This window comes from Rattus norvegicus, chromosome 7 (assembly GCF_021556685.1).
Source record: "Rattus norvegicus strain SHRSP/BbbUtx chromosome 7, alternate assembly SHRSP_T2T, whole genome shotgun sequence".
Classification (NCBI taxonomy): domain Eukaryota; kingdom Metazoa; phylum Chordata; class Mammalia; order Rodentia; family Muridae; genus Rattus; species Rattus norvegicus.
Genome location: NC_141540.1, coordinates 105,204,701 through 105,222,284, shown reverse-complemented (window position 1 = coordinate 105,222,284; position 17,584 = coordinate 105,204,701). Strand labels below are relative to the sequence as shown.

The 17,584-nt window shown below is 37.4% G+C and overlaps 1 protein-coding gene across 9 annotated transcripts in view; it reads left to right on the top strand.

Moving 5' to 3' along the window:
* Positions 1–15,129, top strand: part of Cyrib (CYFIP related Rac1 interactor B) — a 124,970-nt gene extending 109,841 nt beyond the window's left edge. For all 9 annotated transcript variants that reach the window (XM_087556460.1, XM_087556466.1, XM_087556464.1 and 6 more), the window contains 8 exon segments: positions 2,322–2,427; positions 2,999–3,135; positions 4,345–4,422; positions 6,483–6,599; positions 7,503–7,582; positions 8,613–8,739; positions 9,993–10,063; positions 14,392–15,129. In XM_087556460.1, coding sequence (XP_087412586.1) covers positions 2,322–2,427; positions 2,999–3,135; positions 4,345–4,422; positions 6,483–6,599; positions 7,503–7,582; positions 8,613–8,739; positions 9,993–10,063; positions 14,392–14,455 — 780 coding nt within the window. In that variant the 3' untranslated portion in view covers positions 14,456–15,129.
* The last annotated feature ends 2,455 nt before the right edge of the window (positions 15,130–17,584 follow it).

Below are 17,584 nucleotides of genomic sequence, written 5' to 3'. Positions count from 1 at the left end.
TGTATGTTTCAAAAAAGAAAAAAATGTAAATAATGGCTCCTTAACTCACCATAATAAAATGGAAACAACTAGCAACATCTCTGTGGTAATAAAATTATAAAACTCCATGTAAACAGTGTAGCATTGTACTGACAAACTGCTTCCTGGTAGCTTGTTAAGGATATGGACTTGAATATGCATTAAATAACATTTATAAAATGTGACTTTAAAATGGAATAAATATGATGAGAGATAGCTCAGCAATTAGGAGGCCTGGGTTGTGGGTTGATTCCCAGCACACACATGGTGGTTCATATCCATTTGTAACTCTAGTTCTACGAGGTCCAACACCTCCTTCTGGCCTCTAGGCACCAGCCATGCATGTGGTTCACAGACATACATGCAGACAAAACATACATATAAGTAAATCAGTACGTTAAACATACAACCTTAAAAGGAGTAATGTGAATAAAGACATGTTCTCTAGTATAAACCTCTTGTGAGAGAATAAGGACCTCCACTAGTGTTGAATTCTGCCCTAAGTTTTAACAGATTTGTGAATGAGTTGTAGTACTTACTTTAAGATAGTGTTGCCATTGACATTACTGAGTGTCAGCTTGTATGTTGAGCTGTTATAAATACTGGCCCAAAACCTTACAAACAGCAGTGCATATGAAATGCCAGGTGAAAGAAGCAGACACTTAGGTTCATAGGATGTTAGCCATGAAGAAACATGTATTCTTCAGTTCCATACGGCAAAATGGATCCTAGGAAACAGTCCACTCAATGGAGACAGTGGACAGCATCTACAGGCACATTTGTGTATTGTGGGCATGCATTAGTACCTAGACCTTCATAAAAGAAGTTGGGATGCTTAAGAGGAAATCAGTGAAAGTGTAGTTTTATCTGTTTGTTTCCTGAATAAAAAACAAATTTACATTACTTGTTATAAGATGAACTGAGTCTGGGCTTCCCCCTAGATATATTAGCATATTATCAAAGATTGTTGGAAATTTTATGTTTATATGAAATTAGGATTATTTATTACATGTTGCAATAAATGATATTTCAATAGATGGTAGAAATACCATAGATGGCATACCAACAGAAATACCAATAGATGGTATTTCTAACACGAATAATATTGGCTTTAGGCTCCTTCTGTATCTAAGAGTTATTCAGAAAATTGTAAAAACACTCAAATTTTGAAAATATCAGCTAGATGTTATAGCACATACCTATTATTTCAGAACTTGGGAGGCTGAGGCAGGGGGATAATGAGTTTAAGGACAGACTGGGCTACATAGTAGGACCATGATTTTGAAAATGTTTAAGTACATATAGTAAATTATTCACACAGCCCATTTATTTACTTATTTGCACCTACATTATTCATAAAAATTTTAAATCTGAGTTTAATTTCATTTTGCCTTCTCGAGTTTTGTTTTTGTATAGATAGATTCAGTACTAGTGCCCTGTGGGGACCTAAACATGTCGTGCCTGGTGATTCTTACAAGTGGCTTCTGACATAGCTACAGAGTTTGTCTCTCAGATATAGTAACTTTGGGTTATTTAAAATGTTAGAGAAAGCAGAGCAAGTTGTTAGAGGAAAAACTAGTTTAAGAAAGCATCTGTAGGCAAAAGGAAGGTAAAAGTAAGAGAATTTTCACCTAGGAGTAACTCCATACCCAGAAGAGATGGCATAATGGCTTCTAGTACTGACAGAGGTCTGTGTATAGTCATGAGCCCCAGCTTTGTCTTGCTTTCTTCCCTTCAGATCTGAAGCTGGTTTGTTTTGTTTTTGTTTTTGTTTTTTTTCCCATTTATTTATTTTTTTTCCTATTATCTTACTCAGGAAAGCCTGAAAAAGATTTGGAATCCAGAAAAGCATTTAATTCTAAACAATGAGTATCTGCAATATTTCTAAATTGCATTTTTCAGGTTTATTTAGGTTCCTGTTGGCCAGATCTCTTAGAGCTAGTATGGACCATGCAAGTTGAATTACAGCTTGGCCCTTTCTCAGAGTTGGTATTTTTATTACTTTGTTTCTTCCTGAAGATGTACCAAGAGTGTCTCTACAATAGAAGAAACAGTATAGAACATTTTCCTGTTGTGGCTCTAAATGATACCAAGTTGTAATATAGCTAATAAACAATGTTGATTTTATTGTCTGTTGTCTATTGGGAGGAAAAAAAATTGTAAATTTAAGAGAGTCCAAACTTGGAATTTCTGTGTCAGTCGTTCTATATCTCCTCACTAGCTAAAACTTTTGCCTTAATGAAAAAAAAAAAAAAGACTTGTAACTTTATAAATCTTAACTTTTTGTTTCTTGGATTTTTAAGGCAATCCAGCATCCAGCCGATGAGAAGTTGCAAGAGAAGGCATGGGGTGCAGTCGTGCCACTAGTAGGCAAATTAAAGAAATTTTACGAATTTTCTCAGAGATTAGGTAAGCTTAAAACTTTGTCATTTTTACTTTCCTGGTAAGAAAACATGCTTATTAACATCTAGAATTATTTAGATGATTTTGTTTATAGTACTGAAGTTGGCTGTGTATCAATTGTGCTGGTACAACAGACTATATGAGCACATGATACTGTACTCATAATTTTTGATTGTTTAGACTATTTTCCTCAGCAAGTTGTGATTTAGAGATCTGACTTCTTTTCATGCTTAAGGAGCTCAGTATAAGAAACTACATTAGCCTGATGACAGGCTGTTTTGAGTCCCCATGGGCTAGAATCCGGGACCTTGTGTTTGGTAGGCAAGTAAGTGCTTGTCACTGAGTGGCATCCTAACCCTTAGGACTAGATATTATCAGACATTTCAAATCTGAGTTTATGACAGAATTAGCTCTTTTAAAGTTTTTCATTAAACTAAATATTACTGCGGTAGTAGTTTGTGTGTGTGTGTAGCATTGATAGTGGTAAAGTGTAGATTTGTCTTGGTTACGGAGGGAGAGTATATGAATGTGGGTTGATATGAAGTTCCTGACAACTTTTTCATCTTCTTTTCATTAGAAGCAGCATTAAGAGGCCTTCTGGGAGCCTTGACAAGCACACCATACTCCCCCACCCAGCATCTAGAGCGAGAGCAGGCTCTGGCTAAACAGTTTGCAGAGATTCTTCACTTCACACTCCGGTTTGATGAACTCAAGGTAGAGTTTGCTGATAAACTTTTTATGAAATTCTTGTTTTTTCACTAAATAGTATGAGGAGGAACCTTTTAAAACCTATATTTAAATGATTTCTGCCCAACTGGATAGCTCGTTTGGAAATGGCAGCTCTTTTGAAGGGGCAGCTAGGAGTTGGTGTTCACTGTAGTCCAGTGAATTTGTAAGCAGAAAGTAAATCCTGAGCTGCCTTTCTGGTTTTTTTTTAAATTTCTGTTTGTCTAATTATTTCAACTTTTTATACAAAACATTTTTTCTCTCCCTTCCCCACCACTTACTTTTATTTTCCCCATTCATCTCATCATCTAGTCTTTTATTATATTTAGACCTATACATCCCATGTTGCAATATGGGACAAGTCAAAATAAACCCATTTTTTTCTTTCAAGACAAGGTTTCTCTGTCCTGAAACAGCCTTGGCTGTTCTAGAACTTGCTCTGTAGACCAGGTTGGCCTTGAACTCATAGAGATCCACCTTCCTCTGCCTTCTGAGTGGTAGAATTAAAGGTGTGCACTTCCGCCACCTGGCATGCACTGTTTTGTGTTGTTTTGTTTTGTTTTTAATCAAAGTCCTGAGTTCAAATTATGAGACTTGATTTTTCAAGATCTTGAGTGCCTCTTCTAGAAAATGGAAGAGTTATGTTTCTAACTGTGTTACTTCATAAGTATTATAAACAAGTGTTTATTAATACTTTTGGGCACAAAAGTAAAAAATATAAAGAACATGCATATTTGTATATAAATACATTGTGGGCCGTATATGCATTCTTTTATTCAAAACAAGTACCCTTACATTTATTTTTTGTTTGGTTTTATAATATCAGTGTTTTGATAAGCAAGCTCTCAAGGTATTACCTAAAGTTATTGAAAAGGAGGAATTCATAATGCCCACAATTGGAAAACAGTCTATGGTTTTATGGTTATGTGAATGCAGCCAGAAGGCAGAGGCCCAACAGTCTCTGAATTCAAGGTCAGTGTGGAAGATATAGTGAGACCTTGTCTCCAAGGTAAAAAGTGCACTGAAAAGTACTAATGGCTTATATGAGTATATATGAGTTGCTAAAGTGACACGAGAACGTTAGGTCACCAGTTCAAACTAAACTAGACTGTTACCTCGCTTACATTAGCATTTGATAACATAGCAGTCATCTGTCATACATTACAGCGTTCTTTCCTACATGTCCTCCCTCTTTAGATGACAAATCCTGCCATACAAAATGATTTCAGCTACTATAGAAGAACATTGAGTCGTATGAGAATTAATAACGTCCCGGTAAGATTTTGCTATGAATTAGGTTTAGTGGTGGTAAGAATAACTTGATATTATTCTTCCCTTTGTTCATTCATTTACACTCCCACTCATTAGATGAGTTGTATGTGTTTGTTTGTTTTGTTTGTTGAGACAAGAGCTCTACATAGCAGTGACTGTCCTAGAACTTACTATGTAGACCAGGCTAGCCTGGAATTCCCTGAAATCCATCAGCCTCTGCCTCCATCTTATTCAGAAGTTAAAGCTTGTAATTATCAGTAACCATATATGAAAGGAAAGCTCAAACTATTGCAAACCATACAGAATATATTATTTTTTTCTACTGCCTTTAATTTCTACAACCAATTCAATAAAATTGCATATTTGCCTTTATATCAGTGATACTTTAAATCTCTTTGTATATTATTATTTTAATTGAACAGAAAATTTTGCATGAATAGTTTTTGTTACAGTGGTGAATCCTGAAGAAAATTGACCCAGAATGAGAAAATTAACTGCCTCATACTGATGAGAAAGTCATTTCTGGGCTTGTGCCTTGGTATCATAGCTTCTTTCCTAGTTCCTTAGGGCTGCTAATCTCTTCTATCCTCCCAAAGTGTTTAGTATGCTTTTTCTACTTTCTTGGAATTACAGATGAAGATACTTGTGTTTAGGGGGCCCATCATATGGTAATTGGTGTCAAATTAGGAAAAATCACAGCACAACTCTATGCTCATATTGTTAGTTTCATATAAATGTACTAGAGCTGTGTAAAGAGTGATAAAGGGTCAGTGAGAACTTTTTAAGTTTCAAAGGCAGTATTTAATTATGTATTTATTGATACTGAAAAATCTCTGAAATTGTTTTAAAATGGGCCAGGTTGGAGGTAAAGGATTTCTCTGTTCTTTACAACAGTTTGGGTTTATACAGACCACCTTGTATAAAACTGATTATAATGTCTGTTTTGTTTGTGTTTTTAATTCCCACTTGATAAATAAGAATAATACTCAGTCTTTTGCCTTCTTTGCCATCTGCCTCTACACAAGAGGCCAGGGACTTTAAAGAGTTCTCAAACTGTCTTACTCTCTTGATAGCTATATACAAAGTCAGAAGTTCTCAGTGAGATCGCTTAGATTCACATTCCTGCCTGCCTTGCCTTGTGTCTCATCTTTTTTTCTGTTCACCTCAGAGCCTGTTTTCCTCTCTCTTTCAGTTAATTTGTAGCAAACATCTTCTTTTCTGACCTTTTGTAACTGTCTGCCTACTATTATGTCTTGGTTTTCTTTTCTTTTTTTTTTTTAAACATATACTTGATACTCCATTTAATACCCTAAATGGATCACTATATGTAAGGAAAATGCTAAACTTAAAAGTAGCATTTAAGACTCTCTACAGTCTCACTTCTATGTTTATTTTCACTTCTTGCTGTACTTATTACACTGAATGGGTCAAAATGTGCTCTGTTAAGTCATTTTAAAAATGTATTTTCCTTCTGCCAATAGAAATATCTTGTTCATTTATATTTACATCATCACTTGTAAAAGGCCAAGTCTTCATCAATCCTCCTCATTTTCTAGTCTGAGATCCCCTTCTGCTGTTTCCTGTATTTTATCACGGTACTGGGTAGATCCTTTTGTTCGTACTGGAAGACAGGAGTATAACTTCGTAATCATCCTCACGTCTTCCAGAGCCTTCTAAACAGTCTTGTGTAGTAAGATGTCCCTTCAATGTATTACAATTCCATAATAGTATTTAATATGTTTGACTAGATAGTTTTTCTTTTTAAACAATTGCTTAATATTATTTTCAGTCTCTTTATTTATTTATTTATTTATTTATTTATTTATTTATTTATTTATTTATTTTTTGGTTCTTTTTTTTTCGGAGCTGGGGACCGAACCCAGGGCCTTGCGCTTCCTAGGTAAGCGCTCTACCACTGAGCTAAATCCCCAGCCCCTTCAGTCTCTTTATTTTTAAAGAGTAGCTGAGTGGTATTTGTATACAAAGGTCTGAACTTAATTTTAAAGGTATTTACTAAGTTGGTTTAATAATGCGTGAATTAATGTCAAGTGATTTCTACACAGGCAGAAGGAGAAAATGAAGTAAATAATGAATTGGCAAATCGGATGTCTTTGTTTTATGCTGAGGCCACCCCAATGCTGAAAACCTTAAGTGACGCAACAACAAAATTTGTATCAGAGGTGAGTTGCTGGGGCTCCTTCTCCGCATGGATGCTGTCTCACTCACTGCGGAGGGGATGACTTCAGCAGTCCTGTGTTCCAAGTGCTACCCTTAGCCTGCACCCCTAAATGGGACCTGCACAGGTCTACAGCTGCCCATTTGCTTGGCAGTCACTCCGGAGGTACTTTGAGGACTGCTGTGATCACGTAGCCTAAGTGTGCTCTGATTGCCTTTTATAACCCCCCTTCTTGTTTTCTTCACTAATAATGAGCAGAAATCTCAGAGATGATCACTTTAATCTCAGAGATGATAACTTTAAGTTCCTTTCTGCATTGCTTTCGTCTGATCCACAGATCATTCTGCTGGATCCTCTAGAGTATATGATGATAAGGAAGACCTACGCCCTGCTCTTGCTACATCCAAATCAGACGGCTGCCCTCTTACCGATTTTTATTTCTACTCTTATTTCACTAAATGTTTTCCATGGCTTGCCATTAAGCCTGATAATTTCAGTCTGATTTCTAGGACTCATAAAGTAGGAAAGAACAGACTACCACAAGTTCTCCACTGTACACAAGAGATACCCATATACCATAAGTAAGAGGTAATGAAATAAAATAAAATTTCCCTTCAGGTTAATCTTTACCTCTGAGCCCCTCATCTCTTGTATTTGAAAGGTTATGCTTATTCTTACCCACCCAACAGAAATCTCTTCTAAAGTCAACAAGGTCTTGGCTGTTTTGTACATGGCTCTATCACCGATCATCAAACAGTGATTAGAATCATGGTCATTGTTTAGGAAGTTAGAAATAGGAGCCAGATCATTTGCTGGTTTCTGGGATTCTATAAAGTTTTAAATTATTTTTAAGTGTCACATTTTTCTCCTTTTACTTGCTCTTTTTGTTCTCTTTGTACACTTACAGAATAAAAATTTGCCAATAGAAAATACCACAGACTGCTTAAGCACCATGGCAAGTGTATGCAGAGTCATGCTGGAGACGCCGTGAGTATGAGCTGTGTTTCACCTCAGCAGCACTGCTGCAGTGACTGATATTCTAAAGCATATCCAAACCCAAATATGTCTCTATGCAAAAAGAAGTGAAGCTTATCCTGACCATCAAATGTTGAGTGTATAAACAAAGCCAAAATAATTTGGCAGCTTATTGTCTTTATTTTTGAAACATAGAGTTGGACTATGGGCACTTCAATTGCTTTCCCATCGGAACAGGAGTTTCATGATTTTGAGGGTCCAGGGAAGATTCCTTTCAGAAGGCTTTAATATTTCATTCGCCACATTCTCTCACACTTTAGTTTTGTCCTTGTTTTTGCACAGACCTGATTTATCTGAAGGCATTTGTGGTACATGTGATTGCTTTTGCTGTCAGCACCAGATAGTTTTTATTAAGACCTTTTGTTTTTGCATCACTCATTTCCCAAAGTGCTCTCCTGTGCACTATGTTTGTCACTGATGAACTCAAGGGGCGGGAGGACAAGCACCTCCTCCCACTCTTTCCTCTTATGTAAGAAAATGGGATGCAGAGACGTAAAGGGATACATATTGCTAGCCCACCGCCTGCTGGATCAGTGTTCTCATTTTGAGTCTGCTCTGCTGCTTTGCTACATTGTAGTCTGTGTAGATCAGAGTCCCATTTTCTTTTTTCTAAGTGAAACAATGTGATCGAATCCTGTAATATAATAGAGATACATAAATAGCAAACCTGCCTGCTCCATTGAGCAAGTAGCTTTTCTCATGGTGCTAAGTATCCATTCCCAAACTCTTATTTCAGGATGATTTTTGCTTTCTCTGAAATTGTAGAAGAGGTAATATAATACCATGGTGGGTACAAATGTGAAGACCACAATATGTGGGTCATAAGACTTCACCATGTCCATTTCCTCTCCCTAAGGGCCTTGTACAGAAGAGATAATGTTGACATTCTTTTCAGAGATCCAAGTAGTATCAAGTGTGGGTGTAGTCAGTTCATCATAGAGTTTGCGATGTGCCTCACCCACCCAAATCTTTTGCCCTCCAGGGAATATAGAAGCAGATTTACCAATGAAGAAACAGTATCATTCTGCTTGAGGGTAATGGTGGGTGTCATAATACTCTATGACCACGTCCATCCAGTGGGAGCATTTGCCAAAACTTCTAAAATTGATGTAAGTTACCTGTTGCTTTATGTGATTGCAAATTGTTCTCATGCATGGAAATCAATAGGTTTTATTTAAAGAATAACAGGCTGGACTCAAGGGTTGGTGATATGGTTGGAATTCCTTTTTCTCCACTGTCCTGTGTTTCTGGTTGCTGGCTAGTATGTGGGTATGTTAGATGATTGAATGATGTTACTGATAGTGAATGGTAATGGTGAGTATTTCTTTGTAGTATCTCTAATGATTACATAAAATTTCATATCCTTTGCCTAATAAGCAAAGATAAGATTTTTTCCATATATTAAAAGTCAACATTGGTGCTTATTTAAGAAAGTGTTTTTTGTTTTGTTGTTAATATTGCTTCCTTTTCCTATTCATAATAGTTTACTTTCTACTTTCATTATCTGCTGAGAATGGAAGTTCCTATTAGAATAGAAGTGATTTTTCTCATTTCTCTGCTTATTCTTGAACATTCTACCTAGTACTTGGTGGGTAATTATTACTTCAGGCTCTTAGCATTTTAGATCTCAATTATGGATTGGTAACTTTCATATGTCTCTGTTTTATATAAAGAAAAATGAGTTAGCATTAGCTTATTTGTGTGGTAAGCATGTCCCAGAATTTTTACCTTGTTCCCATGTGCCTGTAAACATGGTCCTAGAGTTTTCTGTTCACTACAGCAGCTTCACTTTAGGAGATTAAGTAATATAGTTGCTAGGAAGTGGTAGAGTATGAGGCTAAACCCACACCTCTTTCAAATTTATGGTGTGTTTTTTCAACAACCAGGCTGATCTTGAAATAAGCTCTTCATTGAGTTTTTCTCCCCCTGGGTACCCTGTAGAAGTGCCTGTTGCCTCCCCGTCAGTCAGTTTTACCTCCTTCATCTGGACTTCAGGATTCTTTAACTCCCTCTCAGCTCTACAGGATTCCCATCTGTCCTCTGCTTGTCACAGGCTACCTGGGAAACTCCTCTTTCCTGCAGCAGAGCCATTCTATCCTTGCAACTGGTGTATAGTATCTTTTCCTCTTAGTTCATTAGTGGAAGTGGGATTTCATTTTGACTGGTTGCATTTCCAGAAAGTTTTGCCTCACTGAGAGACTGAAAATACTAACATTTGCCAGCTCCACCCCAAAGAATGAGTAAGTTAGCATTTCTAGTATATGGTCTCTTCAGTTCTATAGTTAAGGTTCCAATTTTAGTTTTGCCTCTTTTAAATGAATGTTATTTTTAAAAAGTGATACTTTTTCTCTTTTCTCCTCAGATGAAAGGTTGTATCAAAGTTCTTAAGGATCAACCTCCTAATAGTGTAGAAGGTCTTCTCAATGCTCTCAGGTATGTATATGAACCTAAGCATGGCAGAACAATATTTGTTCAGTGTTTGAATAACACCTAAGAGATACTTCAGTAGTATTCAAGCTGGAGATTGTGCTTATTGGTAATGTTGCTTCAAAGCAGTGATCTATATAGTATTGTATATTGAAGACTATGTGTAGACAGATGACAATACCAGCTTTGTTTCTTGGCTCAACATTTTGCTCTACTGTTTGTCTCTTTGAAGCAGGATTGCTTCTTTTAACTTTAATGCATGTTGATTCACAAACATTGGAAATTTTAAAGAAAAACCATGTGGTCTGACCATGTCTAGCTTCCTAGTGGGTTTTTCCTTACACATGTAGAGAGTCATAGCTCAATCTAATTGCTGGTCTGATGATAGAACAATACAGCGTTCTATAGTAGTTCCTTTTCTCTTGAGTAACCTGGTGACATTTCTGTATTCATGATCCCATGTCTGCATTATCTGTGTTTTGAGGAATCTTTGTTGATTTAGTTACTGAAGCTTCTGTGCTTCATGACATCTTTTAAGTGAATACCTTCTTGCTTTATAACATACTGGCACAGAATCAACTTAAAAGGACTTCACAACCTAGAAGCTAATTTTCTATACTTTATTATTTGAGGTTTAAGCAAGAAATAATATGAACATAGAAATATTTATGTCGTGATATTTATATCATAAAGCAAAATGTCAATTAATTTCAGCTTCACACAACTCTTATGCTGCGTAGGCGGTCTCAGCCTGAATAAAGAAGAGCTACTTTAAATGAACATTAGAATGACAAAAACTTAGTTTAATTAAATCCATGTACTATCAAGGTATTGCAGCCACACACCCAGTGTTTAGAAATTTTTTTCTTTTGCATTGCAAACTACATTTTAAATTTAGCTTTGTAGGGCATGGGCCTCTTTATATCCTTTCTGGATATCATTTGTGTCTGTGTGCCTGTTTTTGTTTTTGTAATATTCTAACCTTTTTATTTTTGTTTCCTGAAGGGTCAATCTCTGCAGTCAGTGGGTATCAGAAAATCTATTATGAAATGTATTGTTAAAAGTTAGGCATAAATAGCCTGGTATGGTGGAATATACCTCCCCCCCCCCCCCCCCCCCCCACCGAGCTGGGGACCAAACCCAGGGCCTTGCGCTTGCTAGGCAAGCGCTCTACCACTGAGCTAAATCCCCAACCCTGGAATATACCTTTTAAACCCAAGAGGGCAACCTAGTTTCCTTAGTGAGAGAGAGCCTATCTCAGCAATCCAAAACAGCTTAGAGGTAAAGGAGGCTCTGCAGGCTTTTAGTATTTCTTACATTACCTTCAAGGAAGCACGCTAAAGAGCAGTGAACCCCCCGAAGTACAGTGCTGCTTTTAGAACTGATGTGTGGGGTTAGTTCAGTCTCAACACTCTTTTAGTGTTGAGTACAGGACTGATGTGAAGTGTTTCTACAGGAGGCAGTGCTGGAGAAAGCAAAAGTATCCTGTTAATTTTAAGGAAAATTTTTGAACTTGTTTGTTCATAGTAAGCATATTCTGCATCTGGCTCTCACTTTTTCTCTGGGGCTTTATAATGCTAGTGGTCATGCTTATGGAAGTCATGAGTACCATTTCTTATCACCGTGGATTTCCAGTATAGTCTTGAATGTGAGACCTCTGTTTACCTGAGTTGTGGATGGTACGGGTAGTTGTGGGCACTGTTTGCATCTCCATTCTTATCACATGAACCCAGAAGTAGTGCAGATTCTGAGGAACCAGAGTTGATGTAGGGTTTCATTCCTGAAATTGATATCCTTTTGATATCCCAGTCTGATTTATTGCGTATTGATCTTGGGTGTGTTTCAGAATAGGTTGTAAACATGTAGAGTTCCAGGCCATTACCTCTATAGTCTGTTTTCTTATATCTGAGTTGCGACTCAGGCTCTCTCATTTTAAATAAATACCCTGACTAGTACTTTGTAAAACACTGCTGAAACTAAAACATCACAGCCATACGCTTTCTCATAACAACCAAAGCCAAACAGACTTCTTACAAAATTAAAAATTAAAAGATTTTTGAATGGAATTATATCTGTATATGTGTTTTGAATTATTTATGCACTACCCTCTACTTTTAGTATGCTAAAAGGGGGAAGCAATGAGTCATGAATTTTTTTTTTTATAGAGATCTGGGATGAACTCTTTATTAATGAGAGGGAGAAGGAGTTGTGAACTCAGGTGTAGTGCTCCAGTACTTGCTTCTTTGCTGAACTTCAGAGAAAGGCAGCAATTGTTTTCCAGTAGAGAAGTCAGCCGCATGCACTTGAATGGGGACTTGGGTTTTGTACTCAAAGGATAGTAGTAAACCCTGTGTGCTTCACTCATTCAAAGTCAGTGCTGTTGCCTTTGCTAAGTGGTGATGCAGTAACTCTGGCATGGTCTTGCATGGTAGGAATGCCAAAACTACCAGGAGCACAGCACACACAGATAGTCCCAGGGAGTGTAAGTATTGCTGACTGTTCTGAGGTAGAGACCTAAATATTCATCTTCCTTAGTTATTTTCAGTAAAGGAAAGGGGAAAGAAGCCATAGAAATAGGTGACATCTATTTCCTGATATCAAGTAGGGCCAATATGTGGCCATATATGCTTTGTGAATCTACATAAAACAGAACAGTTGCCCCATCACTACCATTTCATTAAATATTCCTCTTTAGCAGTGGTTCTCAACCTGTGAGTTGGAATCTCTTCGGCAAACCTCTCATTCACAAAAATACTTACATTATGATTCCTAACAGTAGCAAAATTACAGTTATGAAGTATCAGTGAAAATAATGTTATGGTTGGGGGTTACCAACACAAGGAACTGTATGAAAGGGTCGCAGCTTTAGGAAGGAACCACTGACTTTTCCTCTCCAGTGTCACACCTAACTTCCCTCTATTTATTGAACACTCATTATGTACCAGACACTACAGGATCTCTTCAATGAGAACAGTTTGGAAGTGACTGCTGAGAAACACATAGTTTATGCTAGGTGTGTGATAAACATATCTGTCTCTTCACCATTACAAAGACTGCAGATAGGATTTTTACTTTTAAACTTTATTTGGAATAAACTGAGCAGCTGTTTAAATTTCTTTAATATATATTCTTAAAATGATTTAGTCTTTGAAAATTATGTATGAAATGTTTATAAGCCAAATCAACCTATTTGAATTATCTTCTGAATACATTCCACATCCAAGCCTTGCAAACCTCTCTGTCTGTTGCTGCTGATCAGATCCAGTTTTAGGCATCTCATTTACTCCTCAGCTGAAAGTCCTGTAGCTTCCCCCAGCTCTTACTCAGCATCCTGTCACTCCTTTTTCATTGTTTTTGCCTTCCAGAGCCCAACCCTGGGCTAGTTAGTTAGCCTCTTTCTTACACTTTGCTCCTCCTAGGCCTTCTGTAAAGATAGCACCCAGTTTTCCTTCTCCTTTTGGGTAGTAACTCCTGGAAGACATTGGAGACTAGCTTGCTGCTGTAGTATTATTTAAAGTGTCAGGGTTTAATTGTAAACTCGAATATTTCATCTTGTTGAATTCATTTTGAGTTTGGACTTACACGCTTATTCAAAATGCACTTACCTGGAAATAAGGTACCTAAAGAATGTAAGTATTTCAGGGCACTGTTTTTATACAACATAGAATGAAACTGTAAGGGATGTGAGTAAAATTTTAGACTTCGAAGGCTGTTTTCTAGAATAGCTACCATTATGTCAAGAAGGAATCCTCAGATCATGAACCAACTTAGTATTTTTTGATGCATCTTTTTAAAATATGTTTTTATTCTTTGTGAATTTCATACATGCATCCAATGGCTATTTTCACTCCCCACTCTTTTCCCCTTCTAATACTACTTTTATGTGAACATTAAAATTTGAATTTCATACACTAAAACTGAATATTGTGTCTATCATTTTGTTTTTCTCCCTTAGTGATCAAAAAACCTAAAAAGAGTGTATATACTTAATTCACATACTGTGCAAAAGTAGTCTGTATCTGGGTCAGGAGCCATAATTTGCTAATATGTGGGATAGATCTGTCATTTTATCTGTCATTGTCCTATCAATGAGAGGTAGCTAATTGTTTCAGATTTTTGGCTAATCATTTCAACGAGGTACTTATAACCAGGTGACCAGCAACCGGCTGCTCCTGTTGGATGCGGGAGAGTCGAGGTGTGAGCCTGATCAGGATTAAAACTGCCATCCTAAGGCATGAGTTTGTGAGATTGATTGACCAGTTACTCATCTGGGCATATTACACAGCCCATGCAGACTTTTTACTTCCTAACATTGTTCACTCTATTTTGTATAGGTACACAACAAAACATTTGAACGATGAGACTACCTCCAAGCAAATTAGGTCCATGCTGCAGTAAGAGCTGTGGTGCAAGCCCCTGCCGCGGATGGAGCACACAGTGTTCTTAGTGACCGAGAATGCACAGTCCTAGTGAATGCCATTAAATTTCCTTATTCTTGCTTTGGTTTCTTTCCTCTGTTCCTCTTCCCACTTTTTTAATCATGTTCTTGTTCTTAAGACTTCTTTTCTGTGCCAAAATCAGTAAAGTTATACTTTGAAAGGGATTTTGTCCTTTCAAAACAGGCCATCTAAGGCAGCTAATTACGCATTGCATTGAGGTCTCTACTGAGAAAAGTTCTGTGACTTGAACTAAATATTTTTAAATGTGGATTTTTTTTGAAAACTAATATTTAATATTGCTTCTCCTGCATGGCAAAACTGCCTATTCTGCTATTTAAAACCCTCATAAATTTATTTTCTACTGCCGCTTTTTCATGTGCAGCCAAAATGAAAATGTTTAAATTAACTGTGTTGTACAAATGGTACCCAACACAAACTTTTTTTAAATTAGTAAGACTTTTGTTTAAAGTTTTAAGTTTGCATTTTGACTTTTTTTTGTAAGTTTGTATGTTGTGTGTTTAACCTTTATTAACTAACGTTAAAAACTGTGATGTGTGCGTAGATTATTACGTATGCATGTTCATGTTTAAGAATGGCTGTTGATAAAATAAAATTCAGCTTTCCTTTTTCTAAGTGTGGCTTGGTTTACTGAGGTTTCTGGAAGTTTTCCCTGTATATATTTCTGTGGAATGCATATACACATTACATAATTTTTCTTTCTCTTAGGCAATAGCTTTGTCTTTTTCGGTTGTTTCTCTTTACCTTTGTCTATGTACATAAGTTGAACTGTTTTTAAAGCTGTTGTGTATAAGATGACCAGTGATTGTGTCATTAACTTGACTTCTGTTCTGATTTAATCTCTGTGAGCATAGTCATAGAGGGGAAACCATACTTTCTCAGCTCTCAGTTTCAGGAGTAAAAGGGTGGCAGCAGGAAGCACAGGGTGTCTCAAAAGCAAGAGGAACCCTTGACGTTGGAGGACAGTGAGCACTAAGAATACTTCCAGAGGAAATAAATGAAAGACTGTGATCTCACTAGTGGTAGGAAGTGACCGTGTGTTTCAACTTAATATCATAAAGCCCAAGCCAGTGAAATTTATCTTGATTGAGAGAAGCTGCTTGAAAGTTGTCTAATTCAGCCTTGTCAGTGGTTTAATCACAAGGTGATCTGAGGTGATACAGTTAAAGTGGTTAACCATGGAAGATGATCACAAGCTGCCCTCTGGATCTTCTCCATCAGAGCGCCCGCCTGGTGATAAAGTCCTGTTGACTTCTGTGGCCTCCTGCTTACTCATGTCCCATTTCACACCCTGTGCTCCAGCTCAATTACTTGCTGTTTACAGATTGTTCATGTGGTGTTGCTTCCTAACTGATTTGCCGACAAACTGAACCTGGTCTTCTTTCTCTCCTTCATGTCTGTCTGACCAACACCAGCTTTCATCTTTCAAAAATCAGTTTCTTTTACTTCCTCCAAAAACCATTTACATGACATTGGCCATGTCTTCTAGGAGTCTTCTAACAGTATTATAATGGGTTTAATAGTGCACTCCACAAAAGGTAATGTCTGTATGGAACCTGTACATACATATGGCTTCATTTCGAAGAAGGACATTTTCGGGTGAATGTAAGGACCTATGGATGACATCGTCCTGGATTAGAGTGGGCCATAACCCCACTGACAAGTTCTTTTAAGAGAAAAGAAGGGGAAACAGATGCAGAGGAGGTCTTGGGAGGATAGAGGCAAAGGTAAACACCATGTCTTGAAATTCCCTGGACCACAAAAGCTAGAAGAGGGTCATGGAACACTTTCTATCAGAGCCTCTGGAAGGAACCGACCCTGCTGCTCTTTTTATTTCAGACTTCTATTATGATGACAAAATAAGTTTCTATTCTAAGCCACCTAGTTTGTGGTAAATTGTTACAGTCAACCTAAGCATTGAATACAACTGTCTCACAAAACAGCCTGATATATCACTACACTTTTCTATCTTCTCTGATACTCATGAGAAGTCACAATGTCTAGATGCTGCAGAGACTGAGAACTTGAGAGAAGAGCCATGTCATATTTCTTCAGTGTCCCCAAGCAAGGATCTTGCATAGTTCCTAAATATGGAGATCTGCCAAGTGAGTAATTGGATGGAGTGCGTGAATCCTGATAAATGAGATAGATGGAGTAATCCTGCTGTGGCCTTTTCAGGTAACATGGTTCACACTCTGCATGTTGAAGATTAAGTGGGCAAAAAAATCTTTAACTCTAGCCTAGGGGTCAGTAGCCCAGTTGGTGGGCCAATTCACCTCCCTCTGTACTTACACAATCTGTGAATTAAGAATGATTTTTAAAACGTTGGGGGAATAAAGGATAACATGTTTTTCTAAAAGTTGAAAAATATTTTGTAGCATGAGAAAAGTATATGAAATTCAAACTCCAGTGTTCATAAATAAAAGTTTATTGAACATAGTCTCCTCATTTGTGTGTATATATATTATTTATGGCTATTAGTTCATTGTAGCAGCATTGAATTGAATCGTGACAGAGATTGTGTGGCCATCAGAAGCTAAGTATGTACTGGCTCTGAACAGGATTTACCAGGCCCTTTCCTTGAGAGAAGAGCAGACTTATTTGACAGCCTGGAGTAATAGGGGCACACTGCAGTGATGGAGGAGCTGCTTCTGGGGAATGGGCTCAACCTCAGAGCTGATATTTTCCATTCACATAATCCAAGGGGCATGTTGGTATGTTCTGCATTTTGTCTCTGCTTACGAAACTGCCTTCAGAGTGAACGATTCTGTGACTGGACACGGCACACCAGCCTCAGCAAAGGCTAAGCAAAGGGTCTGTTTGTCCACTGAACAGAAGTTGACACTGCTCTGCTAGGGGCAGATAATACTCTGAAGCTTGCCTCCTTTTTCCTCTATGGTTTTCTTAAAGGATGTTTCTAACAGCATATATCCCAGCCTATTTTTAGACCGTGTGGTTCAAACCGGTATAGTAAGCTGTCATATCTTCTGCCAAAGCACACTCATGATTGCCTTCATCCTTCCCTTCAATCCCTGTCATGGGTGCATGGTGCTTTCAACTTCCATTTCCT